Source organism: Tetrahymena thermophila (genome assembly GCF_000189635.1).
Source record: "Tetrahymena thermophila SB210 genomic scaffold scf_8254716, whole genome shotgun sequence".
In the NCBI taxonomy this organism is placed as follows: Eukaryota; Ciliophora; class Oligohymenophorea; order Hymenostomatida; family Tetrahymenidae; genus Tetrahymena; species Tetrahymena thermophila.
In genome coordinates this window covers 250,452-271,477 of record NW_002476481.1, presented here as the reverse complement: position 1 = coordinate 271,477, position 21,026 = coordinate 250,452, and the positions used below count along the sequence as shown (strand labels likewise).

The 21,026-nt window shown below is 20.6% G+C and overlaps 3 protein-coding genes across 3 annotated transcripts; all 3 read right to left on the bottom strand. All coding sequences in view use genetic code 6, as the record gives it.

Annotated features, from left to right (window-relative positions):
* Positions 1-3,509: 3,509 nt before the first annotated feature.
* TTHERM_00099960 (transmembrane protein, putative) lies at positions 3,510-9,450 on the bottom strand (the record flags this gene model as incomplete). The annotated part of the gene is made up of 22 exons (XM_001012144.2): positions 3,510-3,604; positions 3,709-3,754; positions 3,832-3,886; positions 4,011-5,228; positions 5,299-5,439; positions 5,494-5,631; positions 5,694-5,831; positions 5,897-6,034; positions 6,096-6,233; positions 6,302-6,439; positions 6,494-6,631; positions 6,709-6,846; positions 6,905-7,042; positions 7,100-7,237; positions 7,397-7,523; positions 7,711-7,848; positions 7,912-8,049; positions 8,141-8,281; positions 8,359-8,496; positions 8,548-8,622; positions 8,973-9,083; positions 9,228-9,450. The coding sequence occupies 22 exons, from the start codon at positions 9,448-9,450 to the stop codon at positions 3,510-3,512; spliced, it is 3,888 nt and encodes a 1,295-aa protein (XP_001012144.2).
* Positions 9,451-13,585: 4,135 nt separating this feature from the next.
* TTHERM_00099950 (transmembrane protein, putative) lies at positions 13,586-15,690 on the bottom strand (the record flags this gene model as incomplete). The annotated part of the gene is made up of 9 exons (XM_001012143.2): positions 13,586-13,737; positions 13,794-14,274; positions 14,468-14,559; positions 14,612-14,755; positions 14,849-14,992; positions 15,049-15,192; positions 15,239-15,382; positions 15,436-15,523; positions 15,619-15,690. The coding sequence occupies 9 exons, from the start codon at positions 15,688-15,690 to the stop codon at positions 13,586-13,588; spliced, it is 1,461 nt and encodes a 486-aa protein (XP_001012143.2).
* Positions 15,691-18,469: 2,779 nt separating this feature from the next.
* TTHERM_00099940 (surface protein) lies at positions 18,470-19,656 on the bottom strand (the record flags this gene model as incomplete). The annotated part of the gene is made up of 3 exons (XM_001012142.2): positions 18,470-18,714; positions 18,842-18,979; positions 19,182-19,656. The coding sequence occupies 3 exons, from the start codon at positions 19,654-19,656 to the stop codon at positions 18,470-18,472; spliced, it is 858 nt and encodes a 285-aa protein (XP_001012142.2).
* Positions 19,657-21,026: the final 1,370 nt, after the last annotated feature.

Below are 21,026 nucleotides of genomic sequence, written 5' to 3'. Positions count from 1 at the left end.
AATTAAACAAAAAAGTTTCATAAATTGGTAATTAATTTGATTAAAATATTTTCTCTTAGATAAAAAATAGGCTGGTTTCATATTTAAAAAGTGATAATAAATATATAAATTTGAATTTTACTGTGGTGTTTTACTTAGAATATGTAATTTATATTATAATTCCTGTCAAAAATATTAATTGTCTTATTAAACTCATTTTCTTCTAAAGTTATTTTTGTATTTTTTTATTCTTATATTATATTATAATAACTTTCTTAATTTGTTTTTGACTTGCTATTAAGCTCTAACATCATTCTAAAAAACTGGTGATATATTAGTAATATCTTTAGTTTATAAAAAAATTAATTTTGGACTTTATTAAAATAGAAAAACCCGTATAATATTTGTTTCCCTTACACGATTAGTAAATTTATTAATAAATTTTTTTGTTTTTTAAATAATTTATTTAATCTGCTTTTATTTAGCTAAATAATACAGAATTTTATTTAATATCATTCAATTTTGTAACCAAAAGAATTTATTACACTTTCTTTTTGTTCCAAAGTAAATTTAAAAAAAAATATAATTTGAAATCTCCCCAATTTTGAAGGTAAAGCAAATATATTAGTATTAAAAACAACAAAATTGTTAATTAATTGGTTGCTGTAAAATTTATAATATCTAAATATTGTAAAAATTAATACAATTTAAGGGAAATCAAAATCTAATTCTTTTACTCTTCTATAGAATATAATACCAAAATAGTTTTATATTTTTAACAAAAATCATTTAATTTAATCGAATCTGTTTTATTAAAATAACGATAACAGAAAGCAAATCTTAAAATAAATGTTTTTTTTAAAAATAAGGCAGATGGATTAGCAGAAAGGCATTAAAAAAGTAATCTGAATTTAGATTTAATCAAATTGATTTAGATTTTTCAATTTTTTTCTACAAAAATTTGAGGATTTTAAATTATTTAAGAAAATTGAAGTTGAAATTCCTCAAATAATTTATTAATTAGTTTTGGATATCAAAATAAATGTTTTCATTAATTTTTTTCTCAAATAGAAGGAGTAAAGGGATAAATTAAATCAAATAATAAATAATTTATACAAAAACTTACCTTAATTTATATTATTGGGAGAAGAAAGTTTTGAGATTCCAATTAATATTTTTATCAAAATACCTTCCCCCTTTATAAAATACTGAAATTTTCTTCTATAAAGATTTAGAGGGAATGCAATAATTGCTCTTTAGTTTGATGCCTAATATAATTTTTTTAATATAAATATGCTAAGGATTCATGATTAATTATGATAATAAAATGAATTTTTTTGTTAATTTAATTTATCATATACTATATCATAAATAACTTATACAATTATAATGATTGATATCCTGTTAACAAGTATCAAAAATAAAAATAAGTAATTATATTTAAATTGAAAAATCAAATTTTTTTTTTTGAGATAAAAAGTTGTTTACATCTATTCTAATTAAATCTATTTAACTTTAGTTTGTTTTACAACTTTGAATTTATTAGTAAAAGAAATTATTTATTTCAATATATATTTAAACTTTTGAATCAATTATTTATTTATTAGCAAAGAGCTGATTATGTACAAATCAAATCAAATAAATTATTATTTCTTTATTTAAATTGTATTTAAAAATGCCAAATTTTCATTTTAAGAGTGATAATTTTAAATAAACAACTCATTTTATAAAATATATTTTTTTTTCAAATTTTTAATACTTTTTAATCAACTAAATTAAAACTCAATTTTTTAACAAAAAACTTTTTTAAGTATTTAAAAGTGAAAATATAAATTTAAATTATTTTATTCTTTCACTTTTTTTATTTTGTCTTTATCAAATTTTAAACTGCAAGAGAGCATTTTAATACTTTGATTCATCAAGCATTTCAAACAATTTATTCACACATAAATTTGTAAATTACTCAATTTTTAATGTAGAGTTATTTTCTTTTTATTTTTTAAAAGCTAGTTAAGAAAAATTCCTATAAATACAATCAATACAAATACTTATGCTTACATTAATAAAAAATATTGATATAAATACTGTAAATCCTCATTAATTAAGAGCTGAATATATATATATACTGTAAATGCTCATTAATTAAGGCATTCCCTAAGTATCTTTTTAGCCCAAAAAAAAGTGCTATGAGCCTCAAGGAAGGGTAAAAATTTGGGGAGGGGGTGACCCTTAATTAATGAGGGTTTACAGTATATAATTTATTTTTTATCTAATAGGAATTTATTTTGTATTTATGATATGTCTAATGAAAATTAAGAATCATCTGTTGAAAAAGTACCTCAATAATAATTTAAAATAGTGTGTGAAATATTTCTAAAATAATTGTAAGTTCATATAGGAAGCTATTAATAAAGGGTTTTTGAGTATTGTATATAGAATAAAATAAATAGTTAAATTAATTTAGATCCAACAAAATATTTGATATTTTTCTCATCCAAAAATTAAATAATAATTATTGTTGTTGTTGTTTTTTTCCATTCAAAGAACATCCAAGACATCTTGAAGTCTTTTTACAAATCTCAAGCTTTTCTATTAGATTCTAATAGAAATCTAATTTCTTATAATGCTTATTACGATATAAGTATCCAATTTTGAAATTCCATATTAGATTTAATGAAAATGAATTATGAATATTTATTAATAAGACTAAATCTTCAATTTTTAATAAGATACTTTAAGGAAAAACTTAGAGATTGGCTAACCACTTAAGTTAAAAAGGTTTTTTTAAGATTAATAATAATTTAAAAACATGTAAATATTAATTTAGTATTTTGGAAATTGTTTTTTTATAAGGGATTTCATCATAGTAAAGAATATATTTAAATAAATAGTCACTTGAGCAGCTTATCATAATTTTATAAACAATTTAACTTAAAATTGATATAAAAATTAATTTTTTTAAAGTAAATTGTCAATAAACTAATATTAATATGTATGAAAATTGATTAATAAATTAATTTTATAAGCTTATTTAGATTTTTACTTTTGTTTCAAATTTTTAAGGACTAATATTTTATTTTTTTAAAGTACTTTTTTAGTTTAAATTTACTTTTTATTAAGATGATTTGAAAATATGTTTAAAATCTTAAATAGAAAACTGATATTTAATAACTATATAAAACATTTATTTCAAATAAATAATAAATTATAAAAAAATAACTTTAAAAAATATATATTTATTTAATTTAAAAATTAAATTTTAAAGTAGGAATAATATTAAGTCTTATTTATCATTTAAAAACTCACTTAAAACTTTTATAATATTTAAAAAAATATTTTTGATGATTTAAATAAATAATTTCATTTTTGTTATTTTGTAAAAAAAATTAGAATAAAATATTTTAATTTATTTAATAGTTGAAAATTTTGTTTTTTTATAATTTAAAAATATAAATAAACAAGCATAGAATTTTATATTAAAATTAAAGCTACACTCTTTTTAATTAAAAATTTTAATAGGTTTTATATAATCATTTTTAAAATTTTTTAGACCAATCAACACTTCTGCTTTTAGATTCATCTAAAACCTCAAAAAATTTCTCTATATTTGATTCAGTAAATTACTCTATATTTAAAGTGCTATTATTTTCTTTTGTTTTTTTTACCTTTGAAATTTATTACCTCATTTAAATGTAAGACATTACTCTTTGAACAATAAAATATATTTACAATAAAATAAAAACTGCTAAGAATCCTAACATTGTAAATCTGTATGCTTTATTTATTAAAAAAAATATTTTGTTTTTTTTAATTAAATTTAATTTTTCTTAATAAATAAATAATTATTTTTACTTGTACGTAACGTAATTTATCCTTATGATAAATTTAAAGGAGATATTGAGTCGTTCTAAGAAAAAATAATAGAAATAATGGTTACTATAATTGTGTGAAACATTTCTAGAATGACTATGAAGCTATTCATAAAGCTATTTATGAATGGTTTTTTAAATATTATATATAAAATAAAAAACATATTTAAACCAATATGAATCCAACAAGCCAATTGCTATTAGTCGCTTCTAAATATGAAAATAACTTGTACTATTGTTATTATTACTTTTTTCCATTCAAATATTATCCAAAACAACCTAGAAAAAGCATTTGATACTTCAATCTTATCTATCAAGTTTTAATATTAATCAACATCATCATATGATATATTATAATAGAGGCAGCCAATTTTAAAATTCCAAATAATATTTATTGGAACATAAAAAATCATTGATACAATTATTAAAATTAAATCAGCAATTTCTAGCTATTGCTTCCAGAGAAATATAAATGCAGCATTAAATATCAAAAAATTAGATATCAATCTAAACAAATTGATAAACATATTCCATTTAAAGTATTTTGTAATATTGTAGATAACATTACTGCTTTTATTTTATGTTTTTGGAATTCTGAGCAATAATAAGATAATTAAACCAATCACACATATTCCTAAGGCTAAAATTGGCAAAAAACAATTATTGTAAAAGCTATTATAAAATGGATTGACTTGTAAAAGATTGTGAAATATGTTAAAATTGTATTATGAATCCTTTTCTTACACAGATTATTTAAATATATTAGGAATAGCAGTAAATAAGTGATACGCATAACTTAATTTTAGCTCAAATTAGTTCATCCATAGTGGAGCAAGTTTTGAAGAAAAGATATAATTTCCTATCATTTATTAGTCTTGGATAAAAATCCACCCTAAAGAAGACCCAAAAGGTGTAAAAACAGAAGAGACAAATAACAGAGGTACGCAAACTATAGCTAAAACATCTAGAATATTAGTCTAAGATTTAATGTTTTCAAATTCATCTAAGCAATTAGAATCTACTTCTTTTTTATCCTATTTAAAACAACCTATTTAACTTGTATGCTATATTAATTTCTATTCACTCTCAATTTTAGTTTTTGATTCACATGTTTTTGTCAAATCACTTTTAATTAAGCCAGTATTGCAAATAAGGCACTCATTTTTTTACTTACCAGAGCAAGTTAAACAGTCTTAAAAGCAATCATCGCAACGTTTAGTAGATTCATTATAAAAATAACCTTCTTCACATTAGGCACATAATTTTAAAGTTGGTTAAAAAATTAATCCAGAAGAGCATGTAATGCAATCTATTTATAGTGGTCCGCTGCATTTAGAGCAAGATTAATCGCATGAAAAGCAAAGATAATTCTTTTCATCTCTAAATAAATTTTATTTAATTATTTATTATTTTTAATTTATCAAATTAAACATTTTTAATGATAAATTACATTTTTTTCTAATTTAAACCCTTTTTACAGCTCAGGCAATGATTTTATGATGGTCCACTGCAAGTCAAACATGCTTAATCACATTAGAGACAATTATTGCCTTCACTATAGTAACCATCATCACATTTATCTAAGCACAAGCTGAAAAAATTAATTTTAATGTATTTTTGGTAAGAAAAGGAAATGAAATTTTACTTGCCCTATAAAAATAGCCCTTATTAACAAGTTAGACATTTTGAACTAGATTCTATACAAGTAGCACATTTTTAATAACATTTTTAACAATTTTTTTCAGACTGATAGTAACCTGCACTACATTAATTTACACATGAGCTAATAAAATTATTAAAAGAGTAATTTTAATTTTAAAAAAATATAATTTAATCATATTTTACTTGTTTTGCAATAAAAAATCATTACTGCAACTTTAACAATTTTCACTTGATTCAGTACATTATGTACATTTTTCGTCGCATTTTAAGCATTTTTTGTTTGATTAATAATACCCAACATCACATTTATCAACACATGTACTGGTTATAAATAATTAATATAAATTTACTATGTTAAAAATGAATAATTTTTAATATTATTTTACCTATTTTATAAAAGTTGGTTTGATGAGCAGCTTAAACAATTATCACTAATTTTAGAACAAGTAGAGCATTTTTAGTCACATTTCAAACAACTAGAACCTGAAGCATAGTATCCATTGTCACAGCTTTAAACGCATTAGCTAAAAAAGTTGATTTTTAATAAAATTTAAATTGAAGTTTTAAGTTTAAATTATTATTTACCTATTTTATAAATAGTAGCCATTTGCACAGGTTTGGCAATTGTCACTGGATAGTGTACATGAAGTACATTTCTAATTACATCTAAAACAATTAGAATTTTAAGCATAATAACCTTTATCACATTTACTTACACATAAACTAATTTAATTAAAATTTTTTTAAAATAATGCATCCTTTAATATTTTAAATGAAGAAAATATTTTTACTTATTTTATAAAAATTATCCTGAATTGCAACTTAAACAGTTAGTGCTATTTTATGTACATGTAAAGCATTATAAATCGCATTTTAAGCATTGAATTCCTGAAGTATAATACCCATCATCACACTTTACCACACAAGAACTATAGATTTTATTTTATATTTTGATTTTAGTCAAACCTTTAAAAATATTTTACTTATTTTATAACAATAAGCTAGCATTACAACTTAAGCAGTTTTTACTTGAGTCTTAGCACTTTTTACAATTTTAATCACATCTTTAGCAAACATAATTAAACTTGTAATAACCTTCGCCACATGTTTAAACACATTTACTAGATATATTTATTTTTGAAAATTATTTTGAATATGAGAATGTAAAAAAAATCAATCATAAAATAAATTTATTTACTTTTCTTAAAGCAAAAAATTGTTTTAACAACTCAAACAGAATTTGCTTGTCCCACTACAAGTGAGACAATTCTCGTCACACTAAACACATATCTAACCTTAAAGGTATTAATCAGGTTTACATTCCTTTTCACAAATACTAATATTATTACTTATTAATTCATTAATTAATTAAAAAATTGAAAATAACAACTTACTTATTTCTCAAAATAAAACCTTCAATACATGTCTTACAGTTATCACTTGTCCCAGAGCAGGTAAGACAATATTAATTGCATTTTATACAGATAAAATTTTAATCAAAGTAGCCATCATCACATTTTGAAAGGCAGGAACTTTCGTTTTATTTGAATATTTAATATTTTAAATTTTATCTGATGTAAAAATTTTACTTATTTTATTTAAAGTAGGGTTTGTTACAACTTAAACAGTTATTATTTGCTCTTTCACATTCAGCACATTCTTAGCTGCATTTTAAGCAGTTAATACCAGATTAATAATACCCAGGTCCACACTTAGATACACACTAACTATTTTTATTTAAAAAAATATTTAACTATTGATTGATTTTTATGTGTTTAAGCTGCCCATAAAATTTACTTTTATTTGAAAAGTAAAACATAATTTATAATATTGATGATAAAATAGCTATTTAGTTTTCTTTAATATTTATTTTTAATAAGATTTACTTATTTTGCAATATGAAATCTTTGTTACAACTTATACAATTTTATTCTTCTCTAGAGCAGGTAGCACATTATGAGTTACATTTTAAACAATTAGTACCGGTAGCGTAGTAGCCATCACTACAGTTATCTACACATTTACTAGTAATTAAAAATTTATTATAATTTTATTGTTAAGAGGAATTTTAAATTTTATTTATTTATATTTTCTTCTCCATTTTATAAATAAAGAATTTAAAATTTTAATAAAAAATATTCCATCAATCATCTAAACCCCCAAATAAATTTTATTAAATTTAAACACAAATTCTTTTTACTTTTCTTATAATAGAAATTTATCATTACAGCTTAAACATTGATCATTTGAATTCTAGCATGTTTTGCAGGGTTCCAGACACTTTAAGCATTTAAAATCTTTACTAAAATAACCAGGTTAACATTAAGATACACATTTTCTAATTTATTTTAAAAAAATGTTTATCTTAAAAATTTACATGAATATTTATAGAATTATTTACTTTTCTTACAAATAAACTTGAAAGAAGCAAGTTAAGCAAGAATCGCCTGGCCCATCACATGTATTACATTAACTATCGCACCGAAGGCAATTATTATCTTACTTATAATAACTAGTATTGCATTCATTTACACACATACTATATTATTAATAAATTAATTCTAATAAAAATAGCTTAATTAATTTGGAATTAATAATTTTTTAAATTTTAATCCTAAATTTTATTCTACCTTCCTTCCAAGAACCGATTTAAGGGACAACTTAAGCAAGAATTACCTGGTCCTTTACAAGTCTGACATTATTTATCGCAATCAATACATTTAGAACCTGAGAGATATTAGTCAGGACGACATGATATAAATATACAAGAGCTAATTAAAATTAAAATAAATTTTTATTTTTTAATTTAGTAACTTTAAAAAAATTAAAATTCTTTATTATATCCTACCTTCCTTATAAAGTCCAATTTTAAGGACAAGTTAAGCAAGAATTACCTGGTCCACTACAAGTCTGACATTATGAATCGCAGTTAATACAAGAAGAGCCTTAAAGATATTAACTTGGGCTGCATTCTTTTATACAATTGCTATATAAAAAATAAATTGATTCTAATTAAAAATATCTTTAATCTACTTACCTATTTATTAATTTGAATCCTGTGTTGCAACTTTCACAATGATCGATATAATTAGAGCATGTAGCACATATTTAACTACATTTTTAACATGTTTAATTAATAGCCAAATAACCAGGAGAACAATTAGTCAAGCATTAACTATTTATTTATTAATTTAAAAAAGAATAATTTTTAAATAAATATTATTCTATGAATTCTCATTAACTTTCAATGTAAATTTAAAAATATTCTCGACACAGATACTAAACAAAAAATTAAATAATTATCAAGTTATTATTATATTATTGCGTAATAAATTAAAAAAATAATTTTTCATTTTAAGCATTTAAATGCAAATGTGTAAGCTAAAATCAAAAAATTTGAGAATTTTATTCATAAAATTTAAGCTCTTTTTATCCGCATTATGAAACGTAATTCCTTATTACCTAACTCTTCGATATTTTATTTTGAAAAAATCCAAGAGTAGAGGTGTATTTTTGTAAAAATAAGAAAAATTTGGATTTTTTTTGTTATTTCACTGGTATTTTAGAGTATATCTTAAGTTTTATAAAGAACAAAATAGTAATTTTATTAATTCTTATATTTTTATCTTTTAAGAGGATAGTAATTTTTTATAATACAATTAATTTTAATGAAATTAATATTTAAATACCTTTCTTGCAAATAAAAATTTGGTTTACATTCAACACAGATATTATCATGGCAGGTTAAGCAATTTAAAACGTTACACGATTAACTAGTTGAACTACCACCACTTCCTCCTCCTCCAATAGTTCCTCCACCACCACTTCCTCCTCCTCCAATACTTCCTGAACCACCACCACCACTTCCTCCATCAGATGGTGGGGTAGTATCACTTACACCTCCACCGCCACCGCCGCCTTCAGAGACTTCTTAAGCCATCTCATTACTTGCAGTACGAAGTAGTCTATAATTTGGCTTTATTATTAAAAAATAAAGTAAATTCTTTAATAAAATAAATATGTTTCTTTAATGATTATATATTTAAAATAATATATTTGTTTGTTTAAATTAAAATAATTATTTTGAAAAGCAAGTTTGTTAGAATTATTTTTTTTAAAAAGATGAGCTGCTCACAAAAAAAAATAAAAATAAATTTCTACCTTTCCATTTTATTTTAAGCAAAATATATAAATTATGAACCCAGAAAAACAAATTAGTTAGCTTATTACTTTCATCTTATAATGGCTTTTGTATTTATTTATTTAATAATTTATATTTATATTATTTTAATATATTTTTTGTTTTATCTAATTATAATTTGTAAACTAGCTGATCACACATGTAAAACCAGCTTAACTATTAAATAGAATGCAAATTTATTTTTAAAGACTTATTAAATAATGACACAATTTTTTAATGGGGATATTAAATAATAAAAGATTTTGTAGCAATTAATGATGATAAAAATTTTATTTACAAATAATTAAAATTAATGAAGTTAACCAATCAATCAGCTTTAAATAGATGTAAAAATAAAAATTGATTAGTTTCGAATATGCATTTTGATAATAGCAAACCTTTGAAAATTCTTTAAGATTACAAAGTTAATTTACAATTCACACAAAAATAAGGAAAAATAATAATAAATATGAATGGGATATAACCTAAACTGAGTTTATTTCAAAATTACGCAATCTAGAAGATAATTATGTGATTAATGGTAAAAAAAAGGTTTTTAGCTTATCTTTTATTACTCCAATTAGAGTAATTAATTTCGAAAGGTAGAGATAAATTTTTATTTCCTAATTAAGTATTCACCCTTAACTCAAGCAAGCAATTGCTTTATAAAAGAAAAAGTACATTCTTACTAAATTGTTTTTAATAATTTTACAAAGTTTAAATTAATGTTTAAAAATAAATAGTCTACAATTATTTAATTTTTTTTTTTCATATTTCTAGATTTAATAAGTTGATTGTCTTTTTATGATTATAAAATATTTTGAATTATTAAAAAAAATTCAATATTAAGAATAATAATAGATAATCCAGTCATTCTAATAACTTACAAAATATATTTATAAATTTAATTGATTTTGGCTTTACTTAATTTCTTATGGCATCTTTCCCACTTTTAAATTGAATTTATTAAGCTTACAATTTTTTAATAAAGAATTTGAAAAGAAGATATATTTAAAAATTTTTTATTAAGACTATTTAACAAACAAACTTACCTTAATAAATCTTTTTCATAAGACTTAAGTATTTTTATTAAACCATTTATTATTTATTTAAAAAGCATATCAATTATAATTTAAAAGTTCATATTAAATATTTTAAAAAAGGAGATTTTACATATACATAAATTATTTATAATATTTTAGTTTAATTTATCTTTAAAACTTTAAAAAACAATCATTTAGTAATTTATTTATTTATTTCATCGAAATAACTATAAAAATCTTTATTATGGAGAAAATTTGATTATTATTAAATAGATTTTTATATTAAATGATTTATTTATAATATTTTAGTTTAATTTTTCTATAAAACTTTTAAAAATACAATCATTTAGTAATTTATTTGTCTTATAAAAGTAAGTAACTTTAAGAATTACTATTGGAGAAAATTTGATTATTACTTAATATATTTTTACTTAAAATAATGAGATTATGGTTACATGATTAAATTTTAGAAGTATTTTTATGAATTATGATAAATTAATCAAATATGTAATAAAAATAGTATTCTTATTATAGTGCTTTACTATACTTTATTTTTTTTCTCAAAAGCCCTAAAAAAATAATAATTATTGATAGATTTAAAATTTAATTTAATTTACATTATTTTCTTAGTTTGTTAAAAGGGTGTTACATATATACTAATGAATTCTATCATTATTAAATATGTGATTTACAAAGTTTTAAATTGTAAATGAAAAGGTTTTTACTTATAGCTAAATTTAAGCTTGAAAGTTAAGCATTTGATAAAAATTTATTTTTAGATTACTTATTAATTTTAATTTTGATTGAGGAGTGAAGGGGGGAATTAAAGAACCTACCATTTTTTTGACTCACTTAATCTCTATTTACATTATATACTAATAAATGATTAATATTCTAACCTTCTAATTACCCCCTCCCTACTCCTCTCTATTTTTTTGTTGAGTTTATAATTTTTAGCATGAATATTTATTTCCGCTTTTTAAATTTACATTCTAATTTGTTAATATTCGTTTTAAAATAACCAATCTAACAAATTAAGTGATAAAGTCTTTTTGAAAAATTAATTTTTGGATATCAGATATTCATTTTTAAAAGAAAAAAAATTGCAATTTACTTAAATGGTATATTTCATTCACCTTTGTTAGAATATTTTTTTTTAATTATTTTAAATTTTCTGAAGAAGAAAAAACTAATTTTAGTTAGTTAGTTTACAGTTTAAAAAAATTATTAATTTATTAATTAAGCACACACAAACACACAGGCCTAATAAATAAATAAATAAAATATAATAATATTTAGTATTTTTCTATTGAAAATAAATATTCTTTTATAAAAACACATTTACAAGCAAATAAATTTTACAAATAATGATTGATTTGCTTCAATCAAAGTAAAATTTAGTTTTATATTTTTAATAAAAAGAAATACACTCAAGTATATAACAATATACAATAAAATGTTTAAGAATGATATTTATCTTATTTTTTTACTTTTAAAAAGCTTAATACAATTTAGCATACAACTGAGATGAAATAGTAATAATTCAAAAATACAAATAAAATCAATTTTATGAGATAAATTTCTTTTTGACAATCATATTTGTAATAAACACAGAATATATTATGATGAAATTATTGATTAAGTTTTTTACTTTTTAAACAATATTTAAAAACAAAGATTTTTAAAAATTTTAAGACTAACTATCTTTTTTAGATTAAGAACTCTAATTATTTATTATAAAATATATAAAATAAAATAATAATTTAAAATTTAACTAATAAACAAATAATAATCAAGCATCATTTTTTCATCCTAATTTATCATTAATTTTAGATTAATCTAACATTTCAAAAAGTTTATCTATGTTAGAATCAGTTATTTATTCAACGATATTACATGAAGAAGTTGAGTTTCCATTTCTCTTTGAGTTTTAAATTTATTTAAGCATTTAAATGTAGTTCCAAGCTTTTTATAGTAAGATAAATGCTTGTAAACAAATTGATACTCCGATATACGCATACATAGCAAATCTATAAGCTATTAATTAAACAAAATTATTATTATTTTATTAATTCAAATAATAATAAAAATATATTAGTATAAAAATTTTGTTTTTCTTGATTTAAATTAATAAAAAAATATTTCAAAATTTACCTTTTCTCAGATTTATATTTAACTCAGAGACATCATAAGAATTAATTGAATATTCTTAAGATATTATAATACTAATAAAAGTGATAATAATCAAATATAGAAATTCCTATAAAACTATAATTGAGTTAGTAAGGTTTTATATAAAAGGTTTTATATTTATAATGTAAAGTATAAATATAAAATTTAATCCTATGTGTATCCAGAAGCAAAACTAAAGTTTATCCTAATCAAAGATAAATATCGCTTATAATGCTGAAATAATTACTTTTTTCCACTCAAACAATAGCCAAAACACTCTCTATGAGCATGAAGAAATTTCAATATCTTAAACTAAGTTCTAAAACTAAGCAATATCATTATAGGGTATAGAATAGTATTTGCATCCAATTTTTATATTCCAAAATAGTTTTAAAGCTATGTAAAAGATTAAAATAACAATTATACTAATCAAGTCTGAACCATTGAATTCTTTTTTCCAAAAGAAAATAAACACAGCATTAAAAATCAAAAAGCTAGAAATGATTCTGAAAATATTAACAAATAAATTCCACTTAATATAGAAATATATCTTTTAAATTTTGCTATTTTAATCTTACTTTTATCGAATATTTAGACAGAAAAAAATAAAAAGCATAAAAAAGCAAAAACCAAATACTAACAAAGCATTAATACAGTTATTTAAATAGCTATTCGAGAAATCATTAATAGATAATAGAGTGCTAAATTGATTAAACTAAAAGAGTTTTTCTTCTTTTTTAGCTTGTAGAGTAAAGATATTTGGAATAAAGGTAAATAGATGATGAGCATAACTCATTTTCATTTCGAGTTAATTCATCCATAATGGTCCAAGCTTATAAGCAAATATATAATTACCCAAAAGCTATTAATTTTGTATAAAAATCCAACCTAAGCTTGAACCTATTGGAGTGAAAATAGAGGAAGCCACAATAAGAGATAAATTAATGACAGCCAAAGTATCCATATTCTAAGTTGAGGATTTACTTCTTTCAATTTAATCTAAGCAAGAACTGACTACTTATTGATCTGTTTAATTGTAGCAACCAACTATTTTACTATATTCTAATAAATTATTTTCATTTTCAATTTAAGAACTTGATTAACAAGTCTTTGTGATGCTGCTTAGGGTCAAGCCTCCTCTGCAATCTATGCATTCATTTTCATTTTTACCAAAGCAAGTGGTACACATTTAATTACATTATTGACAATTATTTTAATTGAAAAAATAGCCCTCTTCACATAGAGCGCACTTACCAATACTAGGTAATAAAATATAGTTTTTTGAGCAAGCTAAACAGTCTTTATTTGAGGGACCTTTGCATTTAGCACATGATTTATCACAAGGTTAACAAGAACCACCTGTACTAATCTAATTTCTTTTAAGAAAATAATTTAATTAATCTAAAAATAATATTTCTTTTCATAAATTACAATTGAATCTTTAAAATAAAATATATTATGATGTTGTTATTTAAGGATTAAAAATAAAAATAGAGTTTTATCTTACTAAATTTAAAGAAATAGGTTTGGACCACAAGTTAAACATTCTTAAATTGAACTACCAGAACATGTTAAACAACTTTGATCACATGTTAAACATTTATTATCTTAAATAAAAAACCCTTTGTTTGTATCACAAGTAGCTGTACAAGTACTATGATTATAAAAAAATTTAATATAATTTTTTAGAAAATCAACAATTTTACTTATCTTTTTGCAGGTATTATTTAAGAGGACAACTTAAACATTTTTTAGGGTTTTCATCACAAGTTTAGCAACTTTAATCACATTTTTTACAACTTTATCCTTAAATGTAATATCCCATTTCTTTATTGCAAGCTTGGCATGAACTAATTAAAAAAAAAATAATTTTCAAAAAATAGTTTAATTTTAAGAAAAATAATAAATTTTGTAAATATATTTTGAATCTCATGAAAATTTACTTATTTTCAAATAGATACATACCAGGACTGCAAGTTAAGCAGCTTGTGCTAGTACTTCCATTACAAGTCTAGCAACTTTAATCACATTTTAAGCAATTGATATCTTAAATAAAATATCCTTTACTTATATCACATTAACAAGTTCTATTTTTTTTTTTTTATAGATGATTTAGAAATTTAAAATAATTAAATAATTTTACTGATCACGTTAAAGATTAAAGTTTGGGTAACAAGACAAACAGTTATTATGTAAACTACCACTGCAAGTCTTGCAGCTTTAATCGCATTTTAAACAATTGACACCTTGAATAAAATATCCATTACTTTCATCACATTTACAAGTACTATTTTTTTTTAATTTTAATTATTTGTTATATTAAAAAATTTTACTTGTTGTCTTAAAGATTATAGTAAGGTTTACAAGACAAGCAATTACTAGGTAAATTACCATTACAGGTTTTGCAACTTTAGTGACATTATAAGCAAACATTTTAATCTAAGTATACTCCATTTTCAGTACATTAGCCACATTATCTATTTTAATTAAAAAAATATTATGAAATTTTATATTTTACTGTTAACATTACCCATTATAAAGGAAGAAACTAGGAAAACACTCTAAACAGCTAGTTTAATTACATTATATACAATTTATGGTACATGGCATACAGTCTCCTTAATTTTAATAAAATCCTAGTAAATTGCATGAACCACAAGTCCTATTTTATAAACTAAAGTTGAAATTCATAGTAAAGATTTATTTATGTTACTTATCTGGGTAAAGGTAACTTGAATTACAAGATTAACAATTTTTTTTAGGGCCTACACTGCAATTATTGCATTTTTAATCACACTGTTGACATACACTATTAATTAAAAAATTTTAGATAGAATATATTTTAGATAAGATATTATTTTTATCAGTAATTTGTTTGAAATGAAAAAATTAAGGTAAATAATTTAGAAAAATATTATTGCATTTTATTACATTTTAATAAAAATAAATTATAGATTATTTTAATTTTTAGATGGATTTAGTGTAAAATTGTTTCTTGCTTATGTGTGTTATAAGATAGATTTATAATTAAATTGAAGTTAAAAGATTAAAAATTAGAATAAATTTAAGCCACTTTAGCTATTTGTTAAATAATTAATTTATAAAAAAATTTAAAATGCTTATTTTTTATTCTAATATTAATATTTAAATATTTAATAAGTATTTATTTATATTATTTTATTGTTTACTTTGTATTTGTTAAATAGAAATTATTTTTGCATTTTTCACAAGTTTGATTTGACGGATTTATTTTATCACAATTTTATTATAATTAAAGATTTCTTTAATTTGTTATCTTCTCAAATATTTTTGTTCTTTTAAATGTTGTAATCTGTAAGATTAATTAAATAATAATTAATAAAAAATAAATAAATAAAAATATTTTAACAATAAAATAGATATAAGTAAATATAAAATAAATAATAAAATAATAATTAATTAATTAAAATATTAATACAATTTATCAGTTTATTAATCACTTCTTTTTTAATTTAAAATTAAAAATATTTTTTTTAGATTAAAGTGCATAAAAAATAATTTTTAAACTAAATTGAGACTTTATTAATGAGGATTGCTAGTATTTAGATAAATGAAGAATGTAATAATTAAATTTTTTAATTTATATAAAATTATAATAAAGATAACTATTTTATTAAAAATATTATATTCATTACCTGCTATTGGAATTATTATTATGTTCTTGAGATTTATAGCATGTTAAATAAGAATACAATTATGATAGCTTTTAGAACCATTTTTTCTTCTTCTAAAATACTTCTTTTCAACTCAAATATTTGTATCAATTGTTATTTGTTGTGGATCTCTATCAGATTGACAATGTATACTTTTCTTACTTTTTGATTTTAAAATTGATATTTAATATTTATATCGTTTTTTTTAATTATATGCCTGCTCACTTTATGGTAAGAGATATATTGCAATTAATATATGTAAATTATATTCTAGCTAGTTTTTTTACTCTTTTTAAGAGTCGAACTTTATTGTATTTATTTATTACTCTAGTTTTAACAATTAAAGAAAGCAGAAATAAATTAAAAAAAATAATGTTCAAATTTCATTTATATATTAAATAAATTAATTTAAAAATAGTCTATATAAATAATTACTCAAACTAACTATATAATTTATCATGAAGAGTTTCTTTGTAAATTTTGTAAACAGCTTCTAGTAAAAAAGTTTGTATAGATTAATTAATGTTAAGCAAAAATACGAAATTAATTTTTTATGGTAAATTATTAACTTTAGTTTAAGATTGAATTTTAATTCTGAAAAATTCTTTTTTTGAAGTCATCAAAGCATGCATTTGGTCATTTTTATTAATTAAATTTATATAAAGGTTTTATTTTATTGTAAATATCTGCTCTAATAATTTAAAACACTATCTAGTTTTTTTGTGATTATAAGACGTAGATAAAATTAATATTTATTTGTTAATTATTTCACCTTGTTCAATTTTACCATCTTGAAGTGTAAATTAATTTATTAATTCCTTCCTTCCTGCGTTCTCATTAAAGTTTCTACCGCTTTATATTTTATTCTATTTTAAATAAAAACGAAGATATATATTATAATCTTAAACATACCATATTTAAATTAGCAATTTTACAATACTTTATTAGAATTTTAAACTTAAATAGAGACTTTTTATTAATTAAGTAAAAATATCCATCTTTTATATACTTTACAAAGATTAGGATAGGACTTGTTTACGCTATTTATCCAAATAAACATAAATCAATTTCATAAATAAAAATTAAGATGAAATTAATTATTTAGGATAAATATTATTACATAAGTAAAATCTGATTAAAGCCATATAAATAAAAATATTAACAAAAGAAAGATATAATACATAAATAAATAAATAGATAATTCAAATTATAAGATTATAAATAAATATTATAAATACAAATATAAAATCTATATTTTTTAAAAATAAAATGATAAACTAATTACAGATTTTGAATATATTTTAATATTAAAAAGAATAAATAAATAATTCAATTTTTTATTTTTAAGTTTAATTTTGTATTTAACAACATCAAATGCTTCAGCTAATTTGACCTTTTTTGAAAAAGTAATTCCTGTGATCAAAAAATATTCTTTTAAATTCAGGTAAATTATATTAATTTAAAATAAAGTCAGGAAGACTACAACTAAAAGTAATAATTAACACTTTAATTAAAAGAAAAATCTGATATTACACAATAAAATATTTGGATTTACTAAATATATTTATACTTTGTTTTTTTTATTTTTTATATTCTCTTTTATAAATTGTAAATCCATGTATATTTTAATTAAAAATTAGTCAAGTAGATATCAATAAAAAATGATAATTTAACTTTATTAGTAAAAAGAAAAATCAAATATATTAACATATGTATGCACTATATATACAACTAAATTGTGCTTTATTCTTAATTTAATAGGGGAGGGGGTTGCTAACCTATATAATATAAATAATTACTTATTATTTATTTTTGAATTGACTTTCCTTATAAATATTACATTAATATATAAAATATTTTAAATAAATTATTTCAATTTTGGTTTTTCCAGTGAAATTGATTCTTGCTTTTTGATTAGTTTAGCATTTCAAATAATTTTTCTATGTTAGAATCAGTCATTTACTCAACCATATTCATATCGCCAGTGGTGGTTTAACTTTTATTCATATCATTAGTTTTTCTTAGTATTTTAAAGTAGTTCCAAGCCTTTTGCATTAAAATAAATGCTAGTACAATAATAGATAATCCTAGATATACATACATTGCAATTCTATATGCTATTTAATTAAAAAGATATTAAAATAAATATCAAATTATTTATAAGTTGATTTCTTTTTTAAAATATTTTATGTTTTGTTTTTTATAAATATTTAGCTGTTTGTAAAAAAATAAACAAAATATTACCATTTCGCATATTTGAATTTAATTCAGAAATATTGTATGGATTTATCTCAATATCTTAACTAAAGATAACACCAAGAAACACAATTGCTGTAAGATATATAAGTTCTTATACTATAACAATAGAATTTGCTGTTCTCTCTATAAAAGGGTTTTATATGAAAATGTAAATTATAAAAAATGAATTTAATCCTATATGTATCCAGCAACTTATCTAAAGCTTCTCTTAATCAAAGATAAATATCGCTTATATGACTGTAATTATTACTTTTTTCCATTCAAATAGCAACCAAAATATGATTCATCCATAGGGGTACGAGCTTATAAGCAAATATGTAATTACCCAAAAGCTATTAATTTTGAATAAAAATCCAACCTAGACTTGATCCTAATGGTGCGAATTTGGATGAAACTGCAATAAGAGAAAGATTTACGATAAATAAAGTGTCAAGAATTTTAGTATTTGATTAACTATTTTCAATTTAATCTAAGCAAGTACTTACAACTTACTATTATTTTTAGTCATAGCAACCTTTTTCTTAGCTTTATTTTATTTACTTTTACTCATTTTATACTTAGCTACTTTCCTCACAAGTTTTTGATACACTGCTAAAAATTAAACCTGGTCTACAATCTATACAATCTTATTTATTCTTACCTGTACATGTCAAACATGTTTGATCACACTAATCACAACTGTTTTGATTGAAGAAATATCCTTCTTCACACAAAGCACACTTTCCAGAGTTGGCATTAAAATATAATTTTTTGTGCAAGTTATACAATCTTTATTTGAAGGACCTTAACATTTAAGACATGATTAATCACAAGACAAACAAGAACCAGCCTCATTTTACTAAATTCTTTTTAAATAATTTAAATAAAAAAGTTTTAAATATAGCAATAACTTAAACAGGTTGTAATAATATATTAAAATTAATAAATGTTTGATAAACATAAATTATTAGCAATTTTATTTACTTATCTTGATAAAGATAGAAGGATGGCTTACATGACAAACAATTTTGATTAGATGGCCCATTACAAGTTTGACAGGAAGTATGACATGGAAGACACTAACTATCTTGAGTGAAATAACCATTATTGGCATCGCAAGTACTTAAACATGTACTTTAGATTGTATAGTATAAAGAATTTTTCATAAAAATAACTTAGAAACAAATTTTATTTACCCATTTTAATAAAGATAAAGCGAAGGTTGACAGGATAAACAAGTTGAACTACCATTACAGGTTTTACATGTAGAATCGCATTTTAAACATGAACCGTTTTGACTATAATAGCCGTTTTAAGTATCACAAATACATGTACTTTAATTGTTTGAAATAAAGATTTTTTCATCTTAACTTTTTCTATAAATCAATATTACTTATTTTGCTAAAGTTAAAGGGAACCTTGACATGTTAAACAATTATTTTCTAAATTTCCATTGCAAGTCTTACAGCTTTAATGGCATTTTAAACATTCATTTCCATTATAAATATAATGTGAATTTTTTTTAAATTAAAATTATAGTGTAAAATAACCATTTGCAGCATCGCATACACCTAAGCAATTACTTTAAAAAAAATGTATTTCTAATGAAAAAAAAATTAAATTTTTACCCATTTTCATTAATAAATTATGACATTAAAACACAATCTAAGCAATAATATTTATTTTTACATTACAAACAGGTTTAACAATTTGAACAATTTAAACTATTAATTATTTAAGTAAAATATAATTTTATGTATTAAAAATGATTAAATAAATGTTTTAAATAATATTATAATCTTTTTAATTATTAATCTATTTATTTTCTAAGTAATTAATCGATGAAGTTTTTTAAATAAAACTTAAAATTAACAAAGAATTAAAAGAAAAAGGTAATAAAAATTGAATTAAAATAATCAATACTATTTTTCCTTTTTTAATTATTTTTAAACCTGATTTATATATTTATGTTTAAAGATTTAAAAAAATAATATTCTATATTAATTTTTTGAAATTTCAAACTAGTGAATGCAAGCACACTTTAATTTAGATTAAGAAATTAATTTTTAATTTTGTTAGAAAATTAATTAACAAAATAACTTAAATTCAATATTATGATATCGTGATGAATAAAAATATTTACAAGTAGGCCATTTTAGAGTTATAAGTAAAAAAAACATTTTAATGTTTT